Source organism: Chiloscyllium punctatum, chromosome 10, assembly GCF_047496795.1.
Source record: "Chiloscyllium punctatum isolate Juve2018m chromosome 10, sChiPun1.3, whole genome shotgun sequence".
In the NCBI taxonomy this organism is placed as follows: domain Eukaryota; kingdom Metazoa; phylum Chordata; class Chondrichthyes; order Orectolobiformes; family Hemiscylliidae; genus Chiloscyllium; species Chiloscyllium punctatum.
In genome coordinates, this window is record NC_092748.1 from 67,472,646 (window position 1) to 67,499,002 (window position 26,357).

General features: G+C 38.4%; 1 protein-coding gene across 9 annotated transcripts in view; it reads left to right on the forward strand.

Moving 5' to 3' along the window:
* pkp4 (plakophilin 4) overlaps positions 1 to 26,357 on the forward strand; it is a 213,203-nt gene that overhangs the window by 166,325 nt on the left and 20,521 nt on the right. For all 9 annotated transcript variants that reach the window (XM_072579401.1, XM_072579403.1, XM_072579400.1 and 6 more), the window contains 6 exons: positions 5,416 to 5,629; positions 14,783 to 14,966; positions 15,333 to 15,450; positions 18,340 to 18,531; positions 19,456 to 19,629; positions 24,137 to 24,287. In XM_072579401.1, the coding sequence (XP_072435502.1) occupies positions 5,416 to 5,629; positions 14,783 to 14,966; positions 15,333 to 15,450; positions 18,340 to 18,531; positions 19,456 to 19,629; positions 24,137 to 24,287 (1,033 nt within the window). The remainder of the gene's footprint in view (positions 1 to 5,415; positions 5,630 to 14,782; positions 14,967 to 15,332; positions 15,451 to 18,339; positions 18,532 to 19,455; positions 19,630 to 24,136; positions 24,288 to 26,357) is intronic.

A 26,357-nucleotide genomic window follows, 5' to 3' on the forward strand; every position in this document is an offset into this window, starting at 1 on the left:
AATGGCTGATGGAATTCAACGTGAACAAATGCGAGGTCTTGCACTTTGGCAAAAAGAATAAAAGCACAGACTACTTTCTAAACAGTGAGAAAATTCGTAAAGCCAAAGTACAAAGGGATCTGGGAGTGCTAGTCAAGGATTCTCTAAAGGTCAACATGCAGGTTGAGTCTGTGATTAAGAAAGCGAATGCGATGTTGTCACTCATCTCAAGAGGGTTGGAATATAAAAACACCATTGTGCTACTGAGACTTTATAAAGCTCTGGTTAGGCCCCATTTGGAGTACTGTGTCAAGTTTTGGTCCCCACACCTCAGGAAGGACATACTGGCACTGGAACGTGTCCAGCTGAGATTCACACGGATGATCCCTGGAATGGTAGGTCTAACATATGAGGAACGGCTGAGGATCCTGGGATTGTATTCATTGGAGTTTAGAAGATTAAGGGGAGACTTAATAGAGACATACAAGATAATACATGGTTTGGAAAGGGTGGATGCTAGGAAATTGTTTCCGTTAGGTGAGGAGACTAGGACCCGTGGACACAGCCTTAGAATTAGAGGGGGTAAATTTAGAACAGAAATGCGGAGACATTTCTTCAGCCAGAGAGTGGTGGGCCTGTGGAATTCATTGCCGCAGAGTGCAGTGGAGACCGGGACGCTAAATGTCTTCAAGGCAGAGATTGATAGATTCTTGTTGTCTCGAGGAATTAAGGGCTACGGGGAGAATGCGGGTAAGTGGAGTTGAAGTGCCCAGCAGCCATGATCGAATGGCGGAGTGGACTCGATGGGCCGAATGGCCTTACTTCCACTCCTATGTCTTATGGTCTTAATCCTTTTTCTGGCTATATCATTAGTGACAATATGTAACATGATTTCTGGCTGTTCGCCCTCTCCTTTTAGAACCTTATACACCTGATCGGAGACGTCCCGGACCCTGGCACCAGGGAGGCAACATACCTCCTGGGAATCCCGATCCTGACCACAAAATCTCCTGTCAATTCCCCTAACTATCGAGTCCCCTACTACAAGTACTTTTCTATTCTGCCCCCTTCCCTTCTTTGCCACAGTGCCAGAGAACTGATTACTATGGCTTTCCTCTGGTAGGTCATGCTTGTCATCCTTTTCTCCCCCCCCCACTCCCCAGCAGTATCCAAAACGGTGTACATAATGGTATACTTATTGCTGAGGGGAATGTCCACAGGGGATCTCTGCACTGTCTGTCTGTCCCCTTTCCTCCCCCTAACTGTAATCCATCTATCCTTGTCCCGAGCCTTAGGAGTGACCAACTCCCAGTAACTCCTCTCAATTGCCCCCTCAGCCTCACGAATGATCCATAGTTCATCCAGCTCCAATTCCCTAACACTGTTTTCAAGGAGCTGGAGTTGGATGCACTTCCCGCAGATGTAGCCAGCGGAGACGTGTGCCATGTCTCCCACCTGCCACATTATGCAGGAGGAGCAAGCAACTGCCCTAGCATCCATACCCCAGCTATCTGAACACCCACTCACTACTAAAGTAGAAAGCCTAGTTCAAGTTGCTATAAAATTAATAACAAACTTATATTCAATTGAGGAAGTTTAGAATGAACCTTACCTTATTAACTAGGTTATCTTGGTGACAAATGCGTCACTAAGGGAACATAATTATAATGTTCATTACCTCAATGTTTCAAATTGTTGGCTACAAGATTGAAAGTTTGGTCGCTGAGCTGGTAGATTTGCCTCAGATGTTTCGTCATCATTCTAGGTAACATCATCGTGAATCTCCAATGAAACATTGATGTTCTGTCCTTGCTATTTGTATGGCTTGGTCTGTTGTGGGGATTGACACTTCTGGTTCTGTTTCTGAGAGGTTGGTAAATGGAGTCCAAATCAGTGGAGTTCCAGTTTGAATGCCAGGCCTCAAGGAATTCCTGTGCATGTCTTTGTTTAGCCTGTCCCAGTCGAACTGGTGTTCTCTTCATCTGTCTGTATGGATACCTGTGATAGTCGGCCATGTCTTTTGATGACTAGTTGGTACTCATGTGTCCTGGTGACTTTCCTGCACATCTGTCCAATGTAATGATTGTTGCAGTCCTTGCAGGGTATTTTGTATATGACGTTCATTCTGCTGGTTGTTGGTATGGGGTCCTTTAAATTCATCAAGAACTGTATCAGTGTGGTAGTAGGTTTGTGGGCTACCATGTTACCTTGGGGCCAGAGTAGTCTGACCGTCATCTCCAAGATGTCTTTGATGTATGGCAAGGTGGCTAGAGTCTCTGGGCATGTTGTATCTTCCTGTTTAGGTCTGTTGTGCAGGAATTGGCAGACTGTGCTTATTGGGTACCAGTTGTTGCTGAATATGTTGTATAGGTATTTTTCTTGGCTTCTTGTAGCTCCTGGATGCTGCAGTGTGTTGTGGCTGGTTTAAATAGTTCTGATGCAGCTCCGATTGTGGGTGTTGGGATGATTGCTCCAGTAGTCTATGTGTGTGGCTTTCCTGTACTTGCTGGTCTGCAGCTCTCCTTTTACTGTGACATTTAGGAAGGAGAGTCTGTTGTTCTCTTCCTCTTTGGTGAACTTTCTTGGTAAGGATGTTTGTGTTTCTTTTAATTTATTGCATTTCGTGATGACAAAGGTGTCATCCACATAACGGACCCAAAGCTTGGGCTGGATCATGGGAAGGATTGTTCGTTCTAACCTCTGCGTAACTACCTCTGCTAAGCGTCCTGATATTGGCGATCCTGTAGGCATCCCATTGATTTGTTTGTAGATCTTGTCATTGAAGGTGGTGAGTTGTGAGGCACAGTTTGAGGATGCTGTCCTTGCTGATGGATTTGGTGTTGTCAGGTGTTTGTGTCCTTTGTTTGTCTAGCAGTGAGGCCAGTGTTTCTTTGGCTGGGGTGATGATTGTTGATGTGAATAGGGTCATCACGTCGAAGGAAACCATGACCTTGTTGTTTTCTACCTTGGTGCCTTTGATGTTAAGGAATTCCTGTGGAGTGGAGGGTATGGGTTGAGTCTTCTAGGTGTTTCAGTTTGCATTGCAGCTCCTTTACTAGTCTGTATGTCAGTGTACTTGGAAGTGAGATTATGGTCTGAGCGGGGTGGTCCTTGTTTATGTACTTTGGCAATTCGTAGAAACGGAGTGTGTTGGATCCTTCATGTTTCATTCGTTGGAGATCTGTCTTGTTAATTTCACTTGCTTTGTGTAGTTTTGTTCTGTATGCTGTAATGTGGTTTTCTTGCTGTGGAGTCGGGTCCATCGCCACCTGTTAGTATCTTCTTGTAGCTCCTGGATGCTGCAGTGTGTTGTGGCTGGTTTAAATAGTTCTGATGCAGCTCCGATTGTGGGTGTTGGGATGATTGCTCCAGTAGTCTATGTGTGTGGCTTTCCTGTACTTGCTGGTCTGCAGCTCTCCTTTTACTGTGACATTTAGGAAGGAGAGTCTGTTGTTCTCTTCGAGTAGTGTTTGCTTTTTCAATGTACAGGTGTTATGTTCTGTTCAGGATGACGGTCATGTGTCTTTTGTCTGCAGCTACAATTACAATATTTCTGTCTTTTCTGAGTTCTCCCAGGGCTTTTCTTTCCAGTGTGTTAAAGGTATCCCCTTCTTTCTTTCTGCTTAGTGTTGCTGCTTCTATCTGTCTGATGACCTGTTGGGTTTCTTCTGTAATTCTGTTGTCTTTCAGGATGGATTCCAGTGCTGCTAGGAAGTCCTTTTAGTCTGGCTCCCTGTGGTTGAAGTTTATCCCTTGTATTAGGACGGCTTCTTCCATGTCTGACAGCGGTTGGTCAGACAGGTTCTTTATCCAAGTCTGAGTTGTCCATGTTATTGCTGTTTAGGGCTTGGCCAGTTTTTCTTGCAGGGCTAGTCTTTGCTTTGGTCTGCTGTTATTTAGTGTTGGTGGCTTGTTCTAACGTACTTGTCTGTTGTTGTTGGCTGCAACATTAATGCAGTTACAAAGCCAAAATTTTTTTTTGCTTCAACACAGTTTATACATTGATGAAGAATTGATTTTTACTCATAAGGTTATAGACCTTTGGAATTCTCTACCACAGAAGGTTGTGGAAGCTCAGCATTTGAGTCTGCTTAAGATAAAGTTTGATAGATTTCTGATTACCAGCAGCACGCAGGGTTATGCAGATGGAGTGGGTAAAGAGCATTGAAGTGTTCAACCAGCCATGATCATATTGAATAGCAGGGTAGGCTTAAAATACTGAATGGCTGCCTACATTTTCTGTGTTCATACTGCATGTGTGAAATCATTTGCTCAGGTATTGAGAGCATTTACTTTCTGGTTGTTAGAAGTTTTGTTTTTGGAACAACTACATTTCTGCTCATAATTTCTGCACAGTATCACCTCGAAACAATCAACCAAGCCATATATTTGCATACTTTGCCCTTGCAATAATAGGATTTGGTACAAAGTTACTCCACTACTTTTTCTTGTATATTGTATTGCCATCTATGCATGCAAATTGCCAAATTAAGTGCATTGAGAAACAGCATTCAACTTTATATTTGAAAGTGATTAATGTATGCAAGTAAAATTGCTATTACTGCATTTAATGGCTAAAAAATAATTGTCATATATTTCAATGATGACTAGCTCTGGGTGTGCAATTCATCAAACTGTTGCACATATCTACTGAAATCAATTTCAAAGTAATTAATTATGTAAACTTTAATTTTGAAATGATGTCATAGTTTAGTAACAACACATAATGTTGGGACAGCATCTAATGATTTTTGACATCAAGTTCATGTACAAGTTGCTGATATTGATCATTCTGTTGTGGGTGTGATAAGGTGCTCTCACATGTAAAAACTCACTTCCCCTACAAAGAGGGAGAGATATATTGAAGAGTTTATTTTTCTTTTTTTTTGCTTCTAATGATTTCATAGTGACTAATTAGTATTACATTTGACTAAATCTAATGGCCTGTTAGTGGTGAATGGTAGAGGAGAATGTGATATTTTGGATAAAACTAGAAAATGCCCTGGAAGCAATTTCAGCTTAGCTGATAACCTTGTTGATTATGACCCACAACATGTGAAATTATGTAATTTGTACACTGGTTTGTTAATATGACATTTAAGACTATTTGTCAAGGTGAGGAAAATTTGAATGTTCATTTATGCCTGTTTTTCACCATCCTTGATATCTATAAATAACTTCTGAAGAATTTGATAATGTGTTTTTTCTCACAAATACAGTCATCTACTTTCCATATCTTGTCCTTCTATTGTCAAATGTTTTTGTCATACACAGAAATCTATCAAATGAGAAGGTTTGGTGGTGGAAGGATGAATCCATGAAGTTCAAGAGAGCATATATTTTGTCTCGGGTTATTCATGCATGTTTTCAAAATTGTATATTTGTGTACAGTAATACATTTAAGTATTCTTTATGTACCTTATTTATTTCCCCAAGGTGTGTATGTTAGGTGGAATTAAACACTTAGTTGATCTTCTGGATCATAAAGTCCTCGAAGTACATAAAAATGCATGTGGCGCACTTCGGAACCTGGTTTATGGAAAAACAACTGATGAGAATAAAATAGCCGTAAAAAATGCCGGTGGAATTCCAGCCTTATTGCGTTTGTTACGAAAGACAGTGGATGCAGAAATGCGGGAACTCATTACTGGTGAGTGTTCACACACTATAAATTATGACTATGGAACTACTGTTTATGAAGTGATTTTGCTCCAGCTAACATCGTATGCTTTGTTGACAACTGCTCAAAACTGCATCCTTTCAAACTTCTATATAGCTCTTTACCCTAGCATAAGTCCATGAGCCATCTGAAGGCAGGTCCAGGTTAATACATTTTTTTTAAAAGGCAATTTTTCTAGCTTGTATAGCAATATGGGCACTAATATTACTAATTGTAGTTGTTGAGTACATCCATTCACTATGATGGGAAGTTTATGGCCCAGGATGTTCCAGTCTCCAAGATAAAGGACCGGTACCAAAGGCTTGTCCAACCGTTCTGCATTTTTGAGTTTTGTCTTCACTTAATTGCTGAGCAAATTTCAGAAAGATTTAACTGTAATTGTTCATTTCATGGAAGAACAATCCAGTCAATAAATTGATAAGTTAAATAAGTAATTAAGAATAGCTATTGAAAAGTTTCATGCAGCAGATCTAATTCATTGTTTTGCTTTATTTTAGTCAAGAAGCAGAGCTAGAGAGGAGCAGACCGTGCCCCAAGTCATGAGTAGGGAAGCCATGATATGGATTGGGTGGGCAAGGTCAGAAGTCACATGACATCAGGTTATGGTCTGTTTGGGGTTTATTTGAAATCACAAGCTTTTGGAGCACAACTCCTTCATCAGATGGAGTGAAGAAAAGCATACAGGCACAGAATTTGTAGGCAGAGAGATCAAAAGATAATACAAATATGTGAGTGGATTTTTGACAAGCTGAATAATAAGTCTCTGCAGGTGACCAAAACTGACAGTAAAGTGTCAACAGCTGACTAACAAGTGAAGGAATTACTAATAATTTGATTAATTGAGGTAGAGACAGTTCTGAAAAGTTAAAAGTAAGGAAATGTTAACACACAGTAGTGAATCCTTCTGTTAATTAAACTAAACAGCCAAACAAGCTCACCTCATCTCGTAATCTGTTGAAAAGAGTAACCGAGAACTCTCCAAATTTCACTATTTAAAGAAAATAAAATCAATTTATTCTTTAACTCTAAAAGTGAACGTTAAACAACAACTATTCACAAATCTAAGCCCTTCTTTCTCTTAACTGCCTATTACCTGCCTCTAACTCTATAACAATATACTGTCCCAATAAAATACTCATTAAAATTACATCAACTTAATTCAAAACCACATAGCGCTGTCGTCTTCAGTGTCTTTCTTCTTCCGGCTGAAGATCTCCCTGAGTAGTTATCTTTCTTTTTACTGTGAAGATGTTTCATATGAAAAGATAGCTTTGATACTGTTCCTAATTTATTGGATCTGTCTTAATGACAGTTGCTCTGTCTGATTTTCAAAACGCCTGCCTTTTTTATATCCCAAACATCAGATCCTCTCATTGGTTTGATATTGACAAAACAATAAATTCAAGCTCGGTTGGGTTTTAATCTCCTAGGGCATAATTTAAATTGGTTAAATTCAAATTGTTGTCAAAACAGCAACCAATTCGGTATCTATTTCCAAATGTTACATATTCTCATTTTTTCAGTACATACCAAGACTGCTCTTGTAGGCTGTTAGTGCAGGACAGCATTCACTCTCTTAAAGGTACAATACATGTTTTCAACTTCATAACAATAATGCTGTAAACAAATCAAATGGATGGAATAATATTATAGGTATAAGAATCACATGCTGAGGGTCTAACCAAAGTAACAAGTAATCCAAAACTGTACAAACTAAGGAGTAAAGCGATCATAAGTTATCAAGATGACTGTGCCAGAACAGTACAGTAAGGAAGATTTTACAGACCAAAACGGTATAGTGGGGTTACATGTAGCATGACGTGAACCCAGGATTACAGTTAAGGCCGCCTTCATGGGTATGAAGCTTGGCTATCAGTTTTCACTTGGCGATTCTGTGTTGTGTATCACAATGGCCACTTTGGAAGATCGGAAGCTGAATGTCCTTGACCGCTGAAGTGTTCCCCAAGTGAATGGGCCAGACAGGAATGTGGACTATAATCTGGTGTCGTGTGACTTTTGACCTGATCAGGGAGGGGGAGGGATCTGCGGATCCGTCTAAGGAGCTGGGTTTAACTTAGAATGACCTTGTTTTTGCCTCTGGCACGGCACATTCTGAGCTGGCCTCAGCAGAAATCACATGAAAGTGAGAAAATGGTTGCCCTTCAGCTTGGGTTTTCATCACCTTATAGGTTTAGGGGAGAGAGTAGGAGCGGGAAGAGGCTGGTTTCATCTCAGGCTACCTACACTCTTCAAATTTCCCTCCTTCCCTGCAGCCTTTTCTTCCCTCTTCATCCCTCCAGCTCTCTCTTGCACCTGATCTCTCGCAAACACTGTCACGTGCGTGTTGTCTCTCTTGCTCTTGCCTACTTTTCCCCCATCCCCCACTTTCCCTCCCTTGATCACACGTACCCCTGACACCCTCACTATTTCAGAAACCTATTCTGCCATCTTGATAGTTGTCTTTTTGGGCACTCAGTGCCTGCACTGGAAGAGCAGAGCCTTGTCTTCCGTCTGAGTTGCTTGCTAACTCAGAGCTTTGTTCCCTGTAACTGTCATCAGGCTTCCAGAAGTCCCCTCCATTGCATTCTCACTGACCCTCCAAGAAGACTCTTTATTGTCACTTACATTGCTCAGGGCTCAGCCTGATCCCAGTAACTGCTGTTTTCATAGTTCTCAGCACTGTATTTAGATGCCACTGAAGAGCTGATAGCAGGAAATGCAGGTGAGAAGTAACATCCCATGGGAGGAGCATCCTGTTGAATTTTCCAGTTCTTGCTGTATTTAGAATCAGGTTGAAATCAGGCTGCCTGTTGGACAAGCCTGGTATAAATCAATGTAATATTTCATTGACATTTTTTTCTAACATTTTGTCTTGTATGCCCCAGTGCAATATGATTCTGATTGTGATAGTAATGTAACCTTTTCTAAAAAAAATTATGTTCACTTGAACTATTGTGTCGAATAGTTTCAAGTTAAACATTGCCAATGCTGCTTTGCATATTTAGAATCTCGTTTCTATGTATTAGTAGCTTAGAGGGAGCCCTTTGAAGGAGTCCATAAAGACTTACTAGTCCTATCTCCCTACTTTTTCAATTTATATTCTGTAAATTAATAAATCTATCAATTTATATTATTTATTTCCGATACAGAAGTAATTTCTCCTGAAAATGTTAATTTTTGAGGCTTTTGTATGGAAACCCTTTGTTATTTTGTGCAGCTCAGAAAAAATTATTTCTTGACCTTGCTTGCTGTATTTGTGTACATGCAGTTATGTGATTTTGGGCACTGATTTTGCACTATAAGCAAGCATGGACAAGCCTCAAATACTAAGAAAATAAGATCACATTTTGAATTTTAGGACTTTCCCCGCTATTGAATGTGTACTTTAACCCATATAAAGTGGATGTCTGACACAGAAATGTACCTTGCTTATCTTTATATTGTCTATTTCTGCTATCTAATTGAATGTTAATTCTATTTTTTAAAACACTAAGCATTTCTGTACTTGTACATTTGACATCTTGCATACTTTTATGTCCTGCTGCAATTTTTTTCTTTTCACCACAGCTTTTAACTTGCTATGGTATACATTCCTGAAGCCTTAACAGTTGGCATGTAAAAATGCAGCAGCCACCAAAATGGGAGGACACAGGTTCCTTTTTAATACTCTAATACTCTACAAAAGAGGGACCGATTGCTCAATGTTCATACACTTCATGACATATTCATCACCTTCAATTACAGACTGTTGATAGACCCTATCATAACATATCACAGGACATTTGCCCTCAAGTATTTTTGTTTGCCTGCTTCTGCACTCAATTTTCTTATGATGAAACATTCCCGTTGTCACATATCCTCTGTAATCATTTTTTTCTGACATGCAATACTTACTATTATCTGAAATAACATATGCTTGCATTACTGTTATATTTGCTTTCCAGTTCTCCCATATAGGTAGCATAAGTCCATCTGACTCTTTCTTTATCAACCTTTTTTAAGTGGTAAGTTTTGTTGTAATTTTCTGTTTTTGCTTATTTTAAATTTAATGTATGCCACTCTGCTCTGACACCTTGGTGGTGTTGTCTTTGGCACTCTCCTAGTCCCTGTGTGTTTTCCCTGCTTTCGTTACTGCACTCAACTACTCTCCAGCATCCCAATGCTCTTGTTCTACTCACCTTAAGCACTCTTACCTTCTCTTCTTGATTGGCTGCATTCAGTGCTCTGCTACAGGCATACAAACGGTTCACCAAAAGTAAATCTGCATGGAGAGTGTAGCACACAATGAATTATTTGTCGGGGATATAGTTTTTGCTGGCTAGGTGAGCATTTACTGCCTGTCCCTCATTCTCCTGAAGGAAGTATTCATGAACTGCCTCTCAAACCACTGTTCTCCTTAAGATGTAAAGACATTCACAGTACTGTCAGGAAGGGAGTTCCAGGATTTTAAACCAGTCACCGTAAAGGAATGATAATATAGTTCTAAGTCAGGATGCTGTGTGGTATGAAGGGGAAATTTCAGGTTCTCGTGCATGTGCTGTTGTCTTCCTAGGTGATTGGGATCACAAGTTTGGAAGATTCTGACAAAGGAACTTTAAGTTAAAGCAGTGAATCTTGTAGATCCACAGGTAGCAGTATGCACTGTTGGTGAAGGGAATTAATATTGAAGGTGATGGGATGGGGTGCCAATCAAATGGATTGCTTTGTTCTGGATGGTGTCAAGCTTCTTGACTGTGATTGGAGCTGCAACCCTTCAGACTATGGAGAGTATTCAACCACATTCTCAACTTGTGCCCTGTCAGTGGTGAACAGGCTTTGGGGAGGCAGGAGATGTTCACTGCAGGGATGCTGGCCTCTGACCTGCTGTTGTAGTCACAGTGTTTATATGATGGGCCCAGATGAGTGTGTGATTAGTGGTCACTGCCAGAATATTGATAGTGGGGAATTCAGCTATAATAATGCTATTAAGTAATGCCTCCCTAAATAAGGATTAAAAAGGTTGTAAAGTAGTAATTGGATTGTTGCTGCAGTGAAAAGCCTAAATGTAAAGCTTTAATGTGATTTTAACAAATGGGATTTTGAAGGAAACATAATAATGAAATCTCTGAAAAAGTATAGGAAACATCACCAGCAGTGATAATTATTTTAGTGGTTTTTAATATGCTTGAACATTTCCTTTAGTTTAGTGATTATATAGTTTAGTATGTGAAATATAGGATTTCAGGGGTGTCCAAACTTGCAGGGTATAATGTTTGAATGTTCTTTTTCTGAGGGGTAAGATCCTGCAGAACCTAACTGAAGCTTTTGCTTTGGTTGCAATGAGGTAATCCAGTAGTCAAGTTAACATTGTTTCATTTAAAGTTGCACATTTCAGGAGCATTGCATGAGGAACTACTGTATTTTGGTTTAAGAGAAAATGCATCAAAGCTGTAGCATTTGAAAACCTTTGTATCAATAGCATGCAGCACTTTTAAGATGATTCCTAAATACTGGGAATAGGGCATCTATAAATCTGAAAAGTTTAAAATGTTACTATAAGAAAAATGTTTGCTGTATTGAGCTTCTAATCTGAATATAGTTGATGAAGCAGTGAGAGGAATGTTCCAAGTAAAGAACAAATTGAAATTTACAGGGAATAACTAAAAATGAAAGACTGTGAATAGTCTTAAATATTTTATTGCAGTACAAGGACCACTATAAATATACATTTTAAGAACAAAGTCAAAGTCACTAAAGCTCATGGAGACCAACAGACATATTTGTAAAAGTGCAGCAATGAAGGTCAAGTGAGATGAGGAATTGTACAAAAATTATTATGAGAATAACAGTTAACAGCAGAATAGAGATGTTAGAAAGGCAGTTGAAAGATAACTCCAAAAGGAAACACCAATTTTTTAACTGCTTAAGCAGTGGCTGGAAAATTAAAGCCCGGATTTGTCTAATTTTAAGGGCTTCAAGAATGACTTTTCTTTATTTTTTGGTGGAACATGAATGTCAGTGGCAATGGCATCATTTGTGGTCAGTTCCAAATTTCTCTTAAACAGATTGGCTTGCTAGGCTATTTCAGGGAGTAATTAAGCATTAAACATATTGCTGTGGTTCTGGAGTCATGTGTAGGTCAAACTGGATAAGGAACAGCTACTGTGATGAGATTTGAATCCATGTCGGCAGCAGATTACACTAGGATTCTGGACTTCTAGTCCCTTATTGATGACATTACCACTTTGCCATCATCACCCCTTAATACATTTTTACAGAAATATTTTAAAATGTCTACAATTTGTGTTTATTTCTAGCTCCAGACTTTGGATCATGGAAAGCGTGCATTATGGAAATAATTCAAAGAAATAAAGGATACTTCTGAGACTTAATGGGTCAGTGGTTTGAAGGTTGGCAGTGTTAACAACATGGAGGGTTGGAGAGCAGAGAGGATCTGTCACAAGCAAGAGAATTGGGTAACAGGAGATTCAGGAAACTGGACAAGTAGCAAGTTGGCTATAGGTAGAAAGTTATGCTTTTCTTCCATGTTTTTAAACTTAGTTTATATTAAAATTTATTTAATACATACTGTCAAGAAACCTTCCTGAATGGTCCTTACAAATTCTGCCCCATCCAAGTCCCTAGCATGAAGTGAGTCCCATTCAATGTGGGGGAAGTTAAAATCGCCTATCACAACAACCTTGCTGATTTTGCATCTTTGCAAAATCTGTCTACACATTTTTTTTTCCTGTATCTATCATGGCTGTTAGGAGGTCTGTAGTATAATCCCAGCAATGTGATTTTCCCCTTTCCTGTTCTTGAGTTCTACCCTTATTGCCTTGCCGCACAGGTCTCTGATTTGCATTGGTTGCAATGAGGTAATCCAGTAGTCAAGTTAACATTGTTTCATTTAAAGTTGCACATTTCAGGAGCATCGCATGAGGAACGACTCAATAGAGCTGGGAGATACTCCTTTACTAGGGTCAATTCCCCCACCCTTTTTACATCCCCTTTCATCACACTTGAAATATGTAAATCCTGGGACATTCAGCTGCCAGTCCTGTCTCTCTTTTAGCGAAGTCTCCATAACTGCAATAATATAGTTCCACATACTAACCAAAGCTTTAATTTCATCCCATCTTGCCTATTTTACTTTGTGCATTGAAACACATGTATTTCAGAACATCTCCACTGTCTGTTATTGTTTTTAGTCATGTTTGCGTTGGTTTCTAACTCTTCCCTCAATTTCTGCATCAACTGCTCTACTCCTCTGGTTTACATCCCCTTACCACACTAGTTAAACCTTCCCCAAGGACATCGGTCCACAGTCCTGTATAGTTTGTACAGGTCCCACCTCCCTCAAAACCGGTCTCAATACCCTACGAATCTGAAAACTTCACCTCACACTATCCTTTCAGACATGTGTTCATCCTGTATATTCTGCTGTTATTAGCTCGTGGCACTGATAGTAATCCTGAGCTAACTACCTTTTAAGGTCCTACATTTCAACTTTCTTCCTAGTTCTCTATTCTGCTTCTGGGATCTCATCTTTTTTTTTGTAAACCTGTGTCATTTGTGTGAAAGTGTTCCATGACTATTGTCTGTTCGCCCTCCCACTCCAGAATGTCCCGCAACTGCTCCAAGACATCCAGGACTCTAGCGCCAGGAAGGCAACACACCATCCTGGACTGTTGTTTGCAGTCATAGAAACACCTATCTATTCCCCATATGATTGAATTCCCCATAACTATAGCATTTCTATGTCTATTTTCCTTCCCTCTGCAGCAGAGCCAACCATGGTGCCATGTTTTAGCTGCTGCTGTTATTCTCTGAAAGACCATTCCCCTCAACAGTATCCAAAACGGGGCATTTGTTTTGCAGGGGATTAGCCACAGGAAATCTCTGCACTGCCTGCTTAGCCTTCCTGCTCTGCCTGACAGTCACCCATTCCATTGCTACCTGTGGAGTTTGAGTCTGCGGTGTGACTACCTCTCTATACATGCTATTCACAATCCACTCTGCCCTACGAGTGGTCCACAGTGACTCCAAACACCGCTTCACCTCTGAAACTCTGGCTTCCAGAAGCTGCAGCTAGAGACATTTCTTTAACGCATGCAGGTCCCGGGCACTGAAAATGTGCCTGGCTTTGCACATCAAGCAGGAGGATCGGACTACGATTTGGAACTCTCCTGCCATGTCTTATCGCTTTAACCTAATTTAATCCTCACAGTGTCAAATACTTTTAATACTAAATTGCATACAGTTTTGGTCACCATACTGCCATAAGAATATGGATGCTATGGAGGGGGTACAAAAAATGTTTATCAGGATGTTGCTTGGCCCAGGGGATTTTAGTTATGAAGAAAGGTTGGATAGACTGGGTTTATCTTCACTGGGAGGTTGAGGAGCAACTTGAAAGAAGTTTATAAAATTGTGAATGGCACGGATAGAATAAAATGTATGAGGCTTTTTAGCCAGGGTGGAAGGCTCAATTATTAGGGGACACAGGCTCAGGGTGTTGGGGAAAGTAGTTTAAAAGAGATATGCGAGGCAAGTTTTTCATACACAGGATGGTGAGTGCCTGAAGCATGCTGCCAGCGAAGTTGGTGGAAACAGATACAATAGCAACATTCAAGAATACATGAATTGGAAGAGAAGAGAGGGATATGGATTATTTAAGTAAGGGTAGTTTTAGTATGGAAGGGCAAAATATGTTGGCACAGGCTTGGAGGGTTGAAGGGCCTGTTCCTGTGTTGTATTGCTATTTGTTCTTAAAATAGGAATTTAGCAGTGTAAAATATTTTAAATCAGAAGGCATACTGTTTTTATTTTTTTTTCTGAGTAAGGTCCTGCAGAACTTAACAACACATTTTAACATTAGTTCAATGTTATCATTTTCAGGAACACAGCCTCAACTTCAGTGAGGACCTATTGTAGTTTAAAAACAGGGGAAACAAACTTTGGTCCATTCAGCCTGCTACACCCAATTGTGATGCTTTGCGTAAATCAGTGTATGCGCATTGCACCCCATGCAACCAGTTTTGAAGATTTAAACAGCTTTTACTCTTTGCAGGGGAGAAAATTTCTGGGGTCAAACCAGAAAATGCTGGGAAATTATGACATTTTCCAATTTTTTTTTTCAAGGAGTTCTGTGGAATTTGTCTTCATGCGATGCAGTGAAGATGCCAATTATTCGTGATGCTCTAACAACACTCACAAATAGTGTAGTGATACCTCATTCAGGGTGGAGCAGTTCTTCTTTTGATGAAGATAGAAAAGTGAAATTCCATACTTCTTTAGTACTACGAAATACTACTGGATGTCTAAGGTAAATAACTAAATTATCCTCATTAACCCCCTCACTCATGAGTATGGAAATATTGTGAAGGATTGTAGTTGCATGTTTTCAAGTACAAAAATTGTTTTCAAATAACTGCTTTTAGCTAAATGAAGTGGTTATTTATGTTGTAATTTTGTCTTCTCACTCATTTCATCTGTCAGTCTTCCTTTTTTTTGTCACTGCTAAATAAGATGTTAAATCTCCTGGACTTTAATGCCAGGGGCAACCAATGCCTCATGCAAGTGGCTGTTTTACAAAAAGTGCCTAATTTTATTATGTTAAATTCAATGAAATGTTTATCATTACCTGTATGTGTTGGCGAGCTTTTTTTTAAACAAGTTTGCCATCTTGCAGAAATCTTAGCTCTGCAGGTGAAGAGGCTCGAAAGAAGATCCGATCTTGTGAGGGATTGGTGGATTCATTACTATATGTGATCCAGATGTGCGTTAACACTGCAGATTATGATAGCAAGGTTTGTGATTTGTGTTTCCTGGTCAGGGTGTTTCCTGTAATGCACTTCATTAATCAAGCTTGTATTCATTATTTTAATTTGATTCTGTATGAATTGCAAAACACTTACAGAGCAGAATTTGACAATAAATTGTTAAAAGCACTTCATTTTGTTTTAGTTCCTGGTTTTCACTCCTAGTCTCCACTTCTGTCTTGAGGGCACTGAATTTTGTTGACATGACATCACAGATAGTGGCAACGTTTCCATTTTTTCTGTAGTCTTTCATTTTTCGATTTCTTTGAGCACAAAAATTATCGAATGGAATAAAATAGAATTTTATTTTTGATGTAAAATTTTTTTTTCAATTTTTGAGATAAATGATAGGATCCATAAATTACTAACAATACAGATTTGTGGTAATCCCTTAACTGAAGGAGGGTAGGCAGGCTTTCACACAAAGCCACCAGCATGTTTCTTAACAACAGATCCAAGGTCCACTTTGCAAGGTGAGATAGCACAACTAGAAATAAATCATTATGATGTGACAGGTATTGTAAAAATGGTTGTGAAATAACCAAAGCTGGAACAGAATATTCGAGAGTTTTTGACATTTTAGAAAGAAACGAGGTGGTGCTGGGTAGTTCTGTTAATACAGGATGAGATCAGTAAAAATATAAGAAATTAACTTGATTCAGCAGGCCAAGGTGTGGAATCAGATTTAGGTGGAGTTTAGAAATAGTAGTTACTAGTGTTCATAGGGCCCCTAATCATAGCTATACTGTGAAACATAATATAACTCAAAAACTATGAGGGGATTATAAGGAAGATACACTAATGACTATAATTTGGAGATGCCGGTGTTGGACTGGGGTGTACAAAGTTAAAAATCACACAACACCAGGTTATAGTCCAACAGCTTTAATTGGAAGCACACTAGCTTTCGGAGTGACGCTCCTTCATCTGACAATCACCTGATGAAGGAGCGTCGCTCCGAAAGCTACTATGCTTTCAATTAAACCTGTTGGACTATAACCTGGTATTGTGTGATTTTAAACTAATAACTATAGGTAATTTGATTTGCATATTGATTGAACAAATCAAATTTGAAAAGGTACCTTTGAGGATGCACATAGAATGTATTCAAGATGGTGTCTTAGAATATGTTTGTGTTCTTGCACCAACCAGGTGTACACTATATTGAACCTAATTGAAACAGGATTATTCAATGATTTCTCATTAAAGAATCCTCTACCAGCGTGATCATAACATGAATTCTCAAGAGACTTGGGTCTGAAAGTAATGCGTTCTCTTTTGTAATTATCTTTTTAAATTTATGAAGATAAGGTAGGAAACAGTGGGCTGGGAAAATAGGTTAAAAGATAAGATAGAAGATAAGCAGAGACAGACTTTTATGGAGATACTGTAAAACTTAACAAATGTGTATTCCACTCCAAGAAAGATTCCACAAGAAGGACATACTATTGTGCCTCACTAAAGAAGTTAAAGATATGAAATAGAAAGAAAAGGGCATTTGATGATGCAGGGATTAGTGAACGGCCACAAGATTGAGAAATATTTAGAAATAAGGAAAAGGTAAGCAGGAAGAAATTAGAATTTGACACTCTGCTAGAGAAGGTAAGAACCAACAGTAAAACCTTCAAATATTCAAAACGGAAGAAAGTAACGAAAGTAAACATTGATTCCTTAAAGGAGAAGACAGAGGAAATAATAAAGCAGAAATCTTAAAACAGATATTTTTGTATCCCCAGGCTAATTTTGAATCCCACCATGGCAGATATTAAAAATTGAATTTTTAAAAAATCTGAAGTAAAAAGCTAGTCGAATCGTAATATGGAACCACTATCAATTGTCATAAAAATCCATCCAGTTCTCTAATATTTAGAAGGAACTTTTACCATCCTTACCTGGTCTGGCTAACTTCTCTCCAGATCCAAAGCAATATGCTTGACCCTTAACTGCCGCCTGGGCAATTAATGGTATGCAATATATACTGGCCTGACCAACAGTATCCACATCCTAAGGACAAATGTTAAAACCTTATGAGAGAAAAAGTATTAGTGAAATTTATAAGGCTAAAGGCTGGGACCTGATGGCCTATATGCTAGGATCTTTAGGGAAGTGGCTACAGAGTGTGTGAATGCATTGTTTGTAATCTTCCAAATTTCCTTCAATTATTGTTTGATAATTCAGAAATGATTACTGCCAAAAAGAGACTTACTGTTTGTTGAAACATTTTACTTTGCACTCAGCTCGTTTTGCAAGAATACAATTTCAGGGGGTTGGGGGCTGTTGTGATGTAGTGATAATGTCCCTATCTCTGAGTCAGAAAACTCAGATTTGAGTCCCATGTCCCAGGAGAGTCATAAGATCTCTGAACAGTTTGATTAAAAATATCTACGATTTCATGGGGAAACTTATCATACTGCATCAGATGAAAGTGCTGGTTGGTTGGCAAATTGACTTTGGTAGAGCTGTTGCAACAAAGAGAGCACCCATTAATGCTGATTGATATTAAACCAGACAGATTGAGTCTGGCTCAGAGTCTTGCCCTGAAAAATGAACTGAGAATGGCTGTTACCTGTTTTGTTGAGTTGAAACAGGCACAGTGCATGTTCATGTTCTTTCTGTCTACAAAGAACAGGGCTTTGTGTTTTATATGTAGCATTCAGTATGCACTAGTGTGCCACACTGATTCCAACTGATAATCCTGAATTAGTTTTCAGCATGATTCATAAGATTTCAGGATTATCCAACAAGTGTTATTCAATTGCAGGATGACATCTAATAATGGACACTGTTGTGAGTTCTGCAATTGGAGACTGGTTGGCTACAGTGGCTTGACAATGTTTATTTAAATAAGTGGCACTATAACTATGTTTCTTATTTCAGACTGTTGAAAACTGTGTTTGCATCTTGAGAAATCTGTCCTATCGCTTAGAACTAGAGGTTCCACAAGCTCGACTGATAGGAACAAGTGAACTTGATGGATTACTTGGTAGTGACTCTCCCAATAAAGATGCTGAAACTGGTTGCTGGGGTAAGAAGAAGAAAAAGAAAAAGAAAGAACCCCAGGAAGATCAGGTAAATGGTTGCTTCAGTGGAGCTTTGTTTGTAAGCTGCAATTGGATCTAAATAATTTAAAAAATTGAATGGTCAAATAAAGTGAAGAGCAAGAGAATGGTCCCAAACAATGGTAACAGACTGTCTGTGATTATAAAATAGTCACTTAAATGCATGACTGAATTGTTCATTGGAATATCCAGTGTCAGAAGCCTTCCTTATCAATAATTACATGGTGTATTCTCTGGTGAATACACCACATGTTTAAGGTTAATCCAAGTTAGATGAAATAGTGTAATCATCAATAAATGAGGGTCCTAAATTGGATGAATGGACTCTCAAACTCCTTAAGTTCATTTGAATTTATCTCAAGAGCTGCTCGACATTTGCAGATTCATGATCGTCATTCAGAATTTAACCATTTCTAGAAGTTTCGTTTTGTTTGGAAGTACGTTAAGAAGATTAATCAAGGTAATTATGTGGCCCAATTTTAACTTCACATTGTGATGAGAAAGGTTTGGAGGTATTAACTGGGTAAGAATACTTGCTTCATTTCTTGTTGCAGGCCTCCATCAGACTTTGGGGTGTTGGAATGCCTCAAACAGGTGGTCATGAGCTTTCACAATAAATATGGCAGGGTCTTATGATACAGTTAGTATTCCAACAGTAAAGAAATATTATTTGTTCTTGCTGTTAATGGCACTTCTAATGAAACAAAGGAAAAAACTTGAGGCTGAGACTTGCAGTCATACAGAGCAAAATTACTTGACCATAGTTAAATATTATTGAAAGAAAAAAGGACATCTTGAAATAATTTGAATTAAATAAATAGTATCACAGTTAAGTAGTATGATGTTAGATAGCCGAATTATCAACTTTCAATGATGAATAGAATGCACTTATAGGGATCCTGCAACATTTTAAACCAATACCTCTCATTTACAGTGGGATGGAGTAGGTCCAATACCCGGATTTTCAAAATCTCCAAAAGGAGTTGAAATGTTGTGGCATCCATCAATAGTGAAACCATATCTCACTCTTCTTGCTGAAAGTTCAAACCCAGCCACATTGGAAGGATCTGCTGGATCTCTACAGAACCTATCAGCAGGAAACTGGAAGGTATGTCAAAAATGACATGTGCAATGTATAATTATTTAAAAATAACAATTTATGCATTTTAATGCTCAGAGTAAGTAATGTCCTTTCTATAAATTACAATATCTTTTCCCTCCTTGTTTTGGTATCTAGTGGTTGTATATCAGTGTTTGTAGATTCAAATACAGGCTGATGCTCCCTTGCACTCAGGCTCAGCATACGAAGAATACCATCTACTGCATTATGTCTTTCTCAAACAGGCAATTTTCAACTATTGGGAAAAAGTTAGATTCTTTTGTGTTTGTCCACTGCACTACATTGCAGCTGACCATAGAATTGTAAAATTTTACATTACAAAGTTGATCCTTTGGTCCATCATCAACTGTACCAGTTCTCTGGAAAACGATGCCCACTGTTCCAATCCCTTTCATCCTGTTCCTTTCACCATAACCAAGTATTTTTCCCAATCTGAAGCTTGCATGATATACAACCACTGGCATGGATTGGTTGACCAAATGAACAGTGCCTCTGTTTTATATTCTGTCTAATTTTTGAAGAAGTAATTGCAGATTCTACTTTCAGCATATTTCTAGTAGAATATTCCAAGCTCTGTATAAAAGAAAACTCCTTTTGTTGGTGATATTAAATTTGTCAACCTAGATAAAAATTCACCATTCAGTAGAAATATTTTTCCCAAATTAGATATCAAAACTGCTTTAACATCTCTCTTCATTTGAAATAATAAAAATTCTAATCTCCCATAACTAAAATTTCATGTCCCACCACTCTATCATCTCAGGCCATCATGTCTGTAACCTCTTGGTATCCTTGATGTTCCTTTGAAAATGTTGTAAAGCTAAGCAATGTTATTACTGTAACTTAGCCAGTAAATTATGCAGACTTGACATTACTGTTATCGGTCTTCATTCTATTAAACCTAAAATTCCACACATTTTATGACTTTTTTCAACTTGTCCTCCCATTTTTAATGTCAGAAGAGGGAGCATTGCCGTTATTTTGTCTAAGCTAAATTTAACAAGGGTTGAGGTGGCACTATATTTCCCAGGCTTTGCTGAGAATAGAGGCTGCCAAAAGGGAAGTCCGGTTGTTGTGAAGTTACACTTGATCAAGATGTAGTTGTAGTAGGTGCAGATCATGCTTTTTGTCCAGTACAAACATTAATAACCTAGATTTTATGTAATAGCAGTATTCATCATTGAAATCAAATAAAACTACATGACCCTACTGTGATCCAGGGAACAAGAATTTCACCTGTGGCATCATTCTCTCCTGGTGAAAGTTACAGAGTCACACCAGCACAAGCTAGCTCAAGTTGAAAGACAGGCAGTATGGGTATGGTTACAAAAAATGGCTGCTATATTGGGTGGACAAGACTATTTATTATATTGTCAATTTTACAAATTTTTAAATGTGAGCAGTTTACATATATAATTCTCATCAGAAAACTCATCTTTAAAAGTAATAAAGTAAAAGCCTGATACATCACGCTTAAAATGTCATAGAAGTTACCTTTTAACAAATTTAAGATTTTTGGGAATTTTTATGTTGATAGCTATTTCATATATCCATTTTAACTTTAAAATGAGAGATCCTGCTTGTAAATTGTTTTGAAGTTGTGACGAAGCCCCATATATCATACGGATGTAAAATTTAAAAGTGTAATGAATTAAGGCAGTTGTCCCAAATAAAAGCCAGTTTCTTAATTTGATTTTGAAGTAACAAAACGTTCAGAGTGGAATTGGATGCTTCAAAACAACTTGTCATTACCACACTGCAATGCGTATGCACTCTGGAAGTTACAGAGATCTTCCAATGTTCAATAGTTGTCATTGTTGAATATGCTACTGTTTTTGGCGATGCAAAATCAAATGCATTAAATGATTTGCCTTGTAGTACCTTAACCTTGCCACTGTGTGGAATTGTTATGACTTTAAACTTAAATGGAAATTGTTGAAATGTTCTTTCATTTCTGAACAGTAGGACACAGATTTCTGTCTCCAGATTTCTCCATTTGAAACTAGCAGTTGGTACAGATATAACACAGTGACTCACTTGCAGCTTCATTTTGGATTTTTCTTCCCTTCCCCTTCCCTGTTCAGTGTTTGGCACAACTCAGTTTTATGTTAAATTTTCATGAGTAAATTGCCTACTGATTTAAAGCAAATTTCAGACTACATCGTTAATAATCTTTGTTATTTGTGTGACATTATTACAAAAAGGATTATTGGGAGGTAGTCTATTTTGACCTTCTTAGTTTGTGTCCTCCGTCTGTTGTCTGTGGAATCCATCCCAATAGTTCAACTTCAGGCCAAGACTAAAAATAAAGCTGTGCATGTACCATGGAAATGGTATTTTCAGTCACGTAAAGTCCTGCAATCCCAGTCAGGGTTTAATAGAATTGAATGTGTCTTATCCTCAACAGAGCAGTTTTGTTGTTGCATATTATGGCTATTCAGTCTAGCTATTTATATATTAAATTCTGTATGTTCCACCTATATAGTGCATCTAGGCATCAGGAAAGGCTGCAGCTGGGAGAGGCACACCTTATATGGAAACAATACAAACTGAGGGAGCAGGGAGCATTGATACCAGAAGAATGAAGGGAAAGGTTAGGAGAATTTTTCTTCTATGCAGAAGATTGTTAGGACTTGGAATGCTTTACTAGCAACGTTAGTGGAAATAAAATTTGTCATATATTTTGGAAGAAAAGAAATAATTCAAAATTAAACATTTGAAAGAATATGGAGAAAAGTGAAGATCTGAGTAGAAGTAAAAAGCTTTAATAAACACAGTGCAGACACAGTGAGTCAAACAGCTTCCACTAATCTGTATAATTTTGATTCTTTGAGATCCACTGAAGATAAAATAACTCAGTAGTAACAGGATCAAACAAAAGCCTCTTGGTATGTTTCACTTAGATATTCACTAAAACTGCCTAAGTGCACCTTTATTGTATCTTTAGCTTCAAAACACTAAAATTAACTCAGACTTTTTGTTGAATTCTTTTGACGGAACATGTATCTTTAGGCACTTCACTGAAGTTTTATTAAGTTAGTATCAGTAAATTCTATTACATTTGTGTAAAGTTAATGTGAAATATTAGTTGCATTGCTAAAATTCTAATTAGAATTAGAATTCCAACAGTGTGGAAACAGGCCCTTCAGTCCAACAAGTCCACACCGACCCTCCGAAGAGTAACCCACCCAGGCCAATTCCCCTGCCCTATATTTAACCCTGACTAATGCACCTAACCTACACACCCCTGAACACTGGGCAATTTAGCATGGCCAGTTCACCTAACCTGCACATCCTTTTGGATTGTGGCAGGAAACCGGAGCACCCTGAGGAAACCCACAAAGACAAGGGGAGAACTTGCAAATTCCACACACATAGTCGTCCGAAGTTGGAATCGAACCTGGGTCCCTGGTGCTGTGAGGCAGCAGTGCTAACTACTGAGCCACCATGCCGCCTTAAATTGTCCAACTTTGTTTTTTTTTAACAGAATAATGAATAAGCTTATGATAGAACAGAAGAAGTGGTTGTGATGGGTCTGAAAAATGGAAAATATTTATTTTGGTCATAGCTTATGCTAGCTATATTACATAAATATAAAACTTTATTGCCATATCCAGTTCTACCAGAAGTAAAATATGAGAATACCTGTGCTAGATGCAGAGATTTTCATCTGTTGGACACTTCTTAAGTGATTATGTAATATTTCTGCTAACTCCTGATTAGTAAAGTTCTGACAGTGCTTACATTCCTTGGTGAGGTAATTGCATATGCAGCAATCTGGTTTCATATTTATATAGGTTTAGGAAGCATACAAGTAGTAGACATTGAATGTAAATTAAACTCCATGGGATGGGAAAAAATTAAAAAGCAAGTGTCAGAATTAAGAAATGTAATTCAGCATCCTTCAGAAGGGCTTAAAATCATTTCAACCCATCAGTGCTCATTGGGTAGGACATTAAGAAATGACGGAAACAAGTGAAGGGGAAGCAGTCCACATGTAGTCTTACAGCTGCAACTTATTGGTACTATCAGCTGGTGACGTCACTCTTTTAGACATTAACAACAGAAGACATAGCTTTGCATCTAATTTCCATGCTTTCTCGCATTGTGGGCACTGATCATTGCTCCATTATGCCTTCCCCTGTTCAGTTTCATAGTATAACATGCTGTAATTGGGTTACTTGGAAACAGCAATTCTAGATAATAATTAGTCATACCTTCATGTAAATCTGTTCTATCAATCCCACTGTTGCAAAAGATCTGAGAGATGCAGGATGTAATAATGCACAATAACTGGATTTTAATCTTTTGGAAAACTGAATGAAAATCTAGAAAATTTTAGATGATCATGAAAACTGGCTCTGATATCTTACACATTTGTGTTTAAAAGTGGCTGTCGAACTAAATCTAGATGTGTTTAAAGGTATTGTGCTTCAGTTTAAAGCTTTGAAGTTTTGACTCAATTTAGTTTTATCTTTCCCTATCCTGATGTCAGTGGGCAGCATACATACGTGCTGCAGTCAGAAAAGAGAAAGGCCTTCCAATCCTTGTGGAACTTCTGAGAATGGACAATGATCGGGTTGTTTGCTCTGTTGCTACTGCATTGAGAAACATGGCTCTTGATGTACGAAACAAAGAACTTATAGGTATGTGAAAATTAAACCGTATTTCACAAGTCCAAAATGCTTTGTTCCAGATTTTGCTTTTAGAATAATGATGATGCTGTCAGTGTTCACTATTAAGGCGCAATAAATTGGACTATTGTTCAGAGTAGTGTTCAATTTCTTTTAAAAGTAAAAACTAATTTTTTTCACTTTTATTGTCATGTTTCTCCTTCGTTACCTTCTCTTTAAATCATGTACAGAGAGAGAAATAAATCTAATTCTGCTGTAGACTGTTTTCAATGTATTTACTGAAGAACATTGCTATTTGTCCAACTCACTGGTGGGCAAATACTGGATCAGGTACCTGATCACAGTAAGTAAACAACTGTCAAGCAGACAAATAATAAGAATAAATTTTGGGGTTTTTTTCCACCTCCAATGATGAGCATTAAGTTCTTGGTAAAAATAAAATTGTTGGGACTGCATTATTTGTCTGTGCTCAAAATATGGAATAACCAGGACTTTATGTAGCTGAAGCATTATTTCTACACTCTTGTATTCTATATCATTAGATATAAAGGATGGCATTTCATCAGCTGCCTTGAGTATTTTCTACTCCCAGTCATGACATTATAGTGATGTATGTAATTTTGCACATGGAAAGTAATTTACTGTGCCCTCCTTGGGTCCGTTAAGTGAATTCACATTTAGCACAGTTCTGTTCTCACAAAAGGTCATTGACCTGAAATATTAACTGTTTGTTTCTCTCCATGGATGCTGCCTAACCTGATAAGTCAGTATTTGTGTTTTTATCTCCCCACTCAATTTGATGACCCTCTGCAATGCTAATGGTGTACAGTAAACTCACAGGGGATCCCTGGTGGTATGTTGGTTGGCATTAAAATCTGCCAGTGGCTTGAACCTGAGTATTAGTGTGTATTGACAGAATGGCAAAAAAAAAAGCTTTAAAAAGAATTTTCCAGTATTCAACATATCCAGATTTCCCTTTGCCAGAAACTTGTTTGTGTGCAAAGATTTTAGCAGTTGCCATGCCTCATAATTCTTAGTCTAAATTAAAGAAGATATATTAATAATGCCTAACTTGGGAGTTTGCAGCAGCTATGCAATTAGTTCTCACTCTACCATATGCAAGTACATTCTTCTCGGGCAGTTCCACATGGTCAAACTAAAAATGAGTTCTCTGGTGACTGAAGAGCCCAATACATGATCTACAATCTATGCCATAGGTGGGACAGACCATGACTGGGGGAATATAGGTTACGATGCTCACATTGCCCATTCTCTATCAACGCAACTTCAGCTTGCCATTAGCAAGGAGACCTAAGTTAATGTACCTGCCACAACCACTTCTGCTGGCAGCTCATTCCATATGTGTACCACCCACTGTGTAAAAACAGTGGTCTGTTTCTGTGCTGTATGACTCTGACTCAATTACAGCAAAATGAACTACAGCCTAATTCATTCTGTCACCCACCTCAATATGGCAGCAACAGAAAGAATCAGTACAAAGGGACACAAAGACTCTGATAAGAGTGCCCTATTCGGCTAGCACCTCAGTGCCAACCAGACAATTCCCAGTGACCCACAGTATTTAGAGTGCCTGGTCTAAAGGCCTTAATTATCAGCATATAATCCCATATAGTTCAGTATCAGAGGCCTTGGTGAAGTCAAAGGTGGCCATGTATAATGATTGATGCTGGTCCCTGTATCTCTCGCGTAGTTGCCATGTGGTGAAGATCCTTGTCTGTTGTGCCCCTTTGAGGGCAGAAATCACATTACACTATGAAATTAACTTTACAGCTACATAGAGAAGGCAATTGAGGTTCTTGCATTAACTTTCACTGTGACCGACGGTAGAGAATTTGTTTTCTCTAGTGACCACAGTCAAGGCTGTTACATTTCTTGAAGATGGTCATGATTTCAACATCTGGGAAATCTCCTGGCATATTTTTCTCTTTCCAGTTAAGAGAATTTGGGGAATATAATAACATTAATAATGCTTCTCCAACAAAATCTGCTCCAGATGTCTTGTTGTCATTGAGCTGTTGCATGGCTTTTTCTACTGCATATGTTTGTGTTGTTTGAGATGTT